This window comes from Crocuta crocuta, unplaced genomic scaffold (genome assembly GCF_008692635.1).
Source record: "Crocuta crocuta isolate KB4526 unplaced genomic scaffold, BGI_CrCroc_1.0 scaffold312, whole genome shotgun sequence".
Taxonomy (NCBI): Eukaryota; Metazoa; Chordata; class Mammalia; order Carnivora; family Hyaenidae; genus Crocuta; species Crocuta crocuta.
The window spans coordinates 307,182-309,761 of NW_027527378.1; the positions used below are offsets into that span (position 1 = coordinate 307,182).

The 2,580-nt window shown below is 37.6% G+C and overlaps 1 protein-coding gene across 2 annotated transcripts in view; it reads left to right on the forward strand.

The window, feature by feature from the left end:
• CDKL5 (cyclin dependent kinase like 5) overlaps nucleotides 1–2,580 on the forward strand; it is a 104,177-nt gene that overhangs the window by 47,760 nt on the left and 53,837 nt on the right. For both annotated transcript variants that reach the window (XM_077769779.1, XM_077769846.1), the window contains exon 8: nucleotides 2,320–2,400. In XM_077769779.1, the coding sequence (XP_077625905.1) occupies nucleotides 2,320–2,400 (81 nt within the window). The remainder of the gene's footprint in view (nucleotides 1–2,319; nucleotides 2,401–2,580) is intronic.

Sequence of the window (2,580 nt, forward strand, 5' to 3'; positions counted from 1 at the left end):
AATGTCTGTGACAGGTAGCTAAGCATGGAGGGTGTGTGAACTGTAACTTCCATGAAACAGACTCACCAGTGACCAGTCTACTGTTATTAGAATTTTGATTCAGTTGTGTAGAGATCGGAAAGCCAGCAAGATGTTGCTCTAATGGTATGCTTTATTTTGAAAAAGTTAACAATTGATGTCCCTTAGTCTAGGGCATAGACTCTGGAGTTAAGACTGCTGAGGTTCAAAACCTGACTGCATATTTACTACATGAATGGCTTCGGCAAGTTTCTTGTGCCTCTGTTCTTCATGTATAAAATACTAATAAAAGAAGTACTACCTGATGGGGCCATTGTGAAGATGAAATGTTATATGTAAAATGCCCAGACCAGTGCCTGGCCCATAGTAACTGCTCAGGAAAGAGGTACTCAAATAGAAAGGAACGAAGGGAGGGAGGGAGGGAGGAAGGAAGGAAGGAAGGAAGGTAGGTAGGTAGAAAGACAGGCTACTCATTGGGATAAAATTTAAACTTCTGTGGTTGAATTTTGGTTATTTATGGAATTATCACATGAGAATGGTAGATTTCATTCAAAAGCACATAAACTAATTTTTTGGGCCATTTTTTGTCATAATTTTTTTAATGTTTATTTACTTTTGAGAGAGAGGCAAAGTGTAAGCAGGGGAGGGGTAGAGAGAGAGGAAGTCAACCAACTGAGCCACCCAGGTGCCCCATCATAATATTTTTGATACCTTTTGACTGCATTAATTTTCTTATCAATGAAATGTTACTTCTGGAGGAAAAGAAAGGGATATCTGGTAGCATAAGATAGACCTCATAAGCAGAACATTAACTAAAATGTAGCGGTATATAGTTGTTTATCACAGCATGACAGGTGTCTCTCTGGGCTGATATTTAATGCTCCAACGACATCCAAAGGAACCTCTGTACCTCTCTTGAGAGAGGTGCCTAGGTTCAGAAAGAGTGTGGGTTTGGATTACAGACCTGGGTGCAAATATTAGTTCTGCTTTTTAATTACATAACTTGCCTTGAACCAGTTATTTGAACTTTCTGAGTGTCGCCTTCATCTCTAAAATAAGAAGAATTGCGAAAATGCCTTGTATAGCATCACTTCCCTCCGTAATCACTTACAGGTTATTGCCTGTGTGTCTGTGCTAAGTTCATGTTATTCCTTCTACTTCCTCTACCTGGGGTGCTGTCCTACTTTTCTCTGTCCTCCCATTTTTCTTATCTTTCAAAACCTAGTTCAAATATTATCTATGAATTCATTTTTTTTTTTTTTTCATCTGCAAACCACCTTGGTCTCTCCTTTCTCTGAGCTTCAAACAGAATTTTGGGCTGCACACTTCAGTGCTGATTACTGTCCCAGCCAGAGTGTGGGTTGCTTAAGTGCAAGGTTTAAGTCTGACCCATATGCTGTATCTCTTGCCGTACCTAGCACAGTGTGCAGATAATGTCATAATTACTACTTAAGTGCTTTGTTTGATTTTTTTCTCCATAGCTAGTCCTCCCATCCATTTATTTAACATGTTTAGGGATTCCAGTACTTTGAAATGCTCTTATATTAGTATAAAGGAAATATGTATTAAAAGCAAAGTAGCCTTCCATTGCAAGGGAGTACATGGCATTGGATCTAGTACTTCCTCATCCATTTAGATATTGCAGAATGTGAGGTGACAGAGAGGACAGAGCACCTAAATAAATTTGGCCTCTTCCCCTCATTTAAAAATTCATTTGTTAACTTAGGAGTCCTTTTGCTTTCTCTTCCAACTTATATAAAGGAAGGAATTAAAAGCAATGATAGAACATGGGTCCGAATTCACTGTTTTTATTTCTGTGGCCTTTCAGCACTGGCCTCTCTGCCTTTCCTCTTTTTTTGTTTTTTGTTTTTGTTTGTTTTTTTTTTTTTGGTTTTTTTACTTCACTAATTTTCAAGAGTAAATGATGTAAAAAAGGCTTAAGAATTGTCTATGTAAGTAAATTCTGTATAAACTATATTGTAACTAAATTGTCTGTATAAACAGTACTACATAAACTATATAAATACAGTCTCAAAATTTTATGGTTAGGTTTATTTTACATGGGTTTATTTTACATGCTTCATTGTCTTTCACCTGTGAATTTTCCCATTATTTAGCACCCAGTCCTGTCAACCCATACCTGAGATACATAGACACAAAACTAAGAGACAGATGAGATAAATTTGACTTTGGCACTAGGGCAGAAACTCCTGTTCTTTTGCTGCCGTTGCCAGTGCTCACAGAACATGGCGCACACACCCCCTTCCCCATGCTAACTCTCCTGTCATGTCATTCTTATAGTTCCCAGCTGTTAACCATCCTCAGACATTGGAGAGAAGATACCTTGGAATTTTAAATAGCGTCTTACTGGACTTAATGAAGGTGGGACAAGTTAATGTCTGTATAAAATGTCTTTTGGTTTGTTGGGTTTTTTGTGTCCACATGTGACCAAACCCTGCTTATGTGAAATACATGTATTTTGTTAATAGATGCGTAATAGTGAATCATGGGGGACTATGTTATGTTAAAAAACATGCAGTTTATTTAAAATAGCAGTACCCG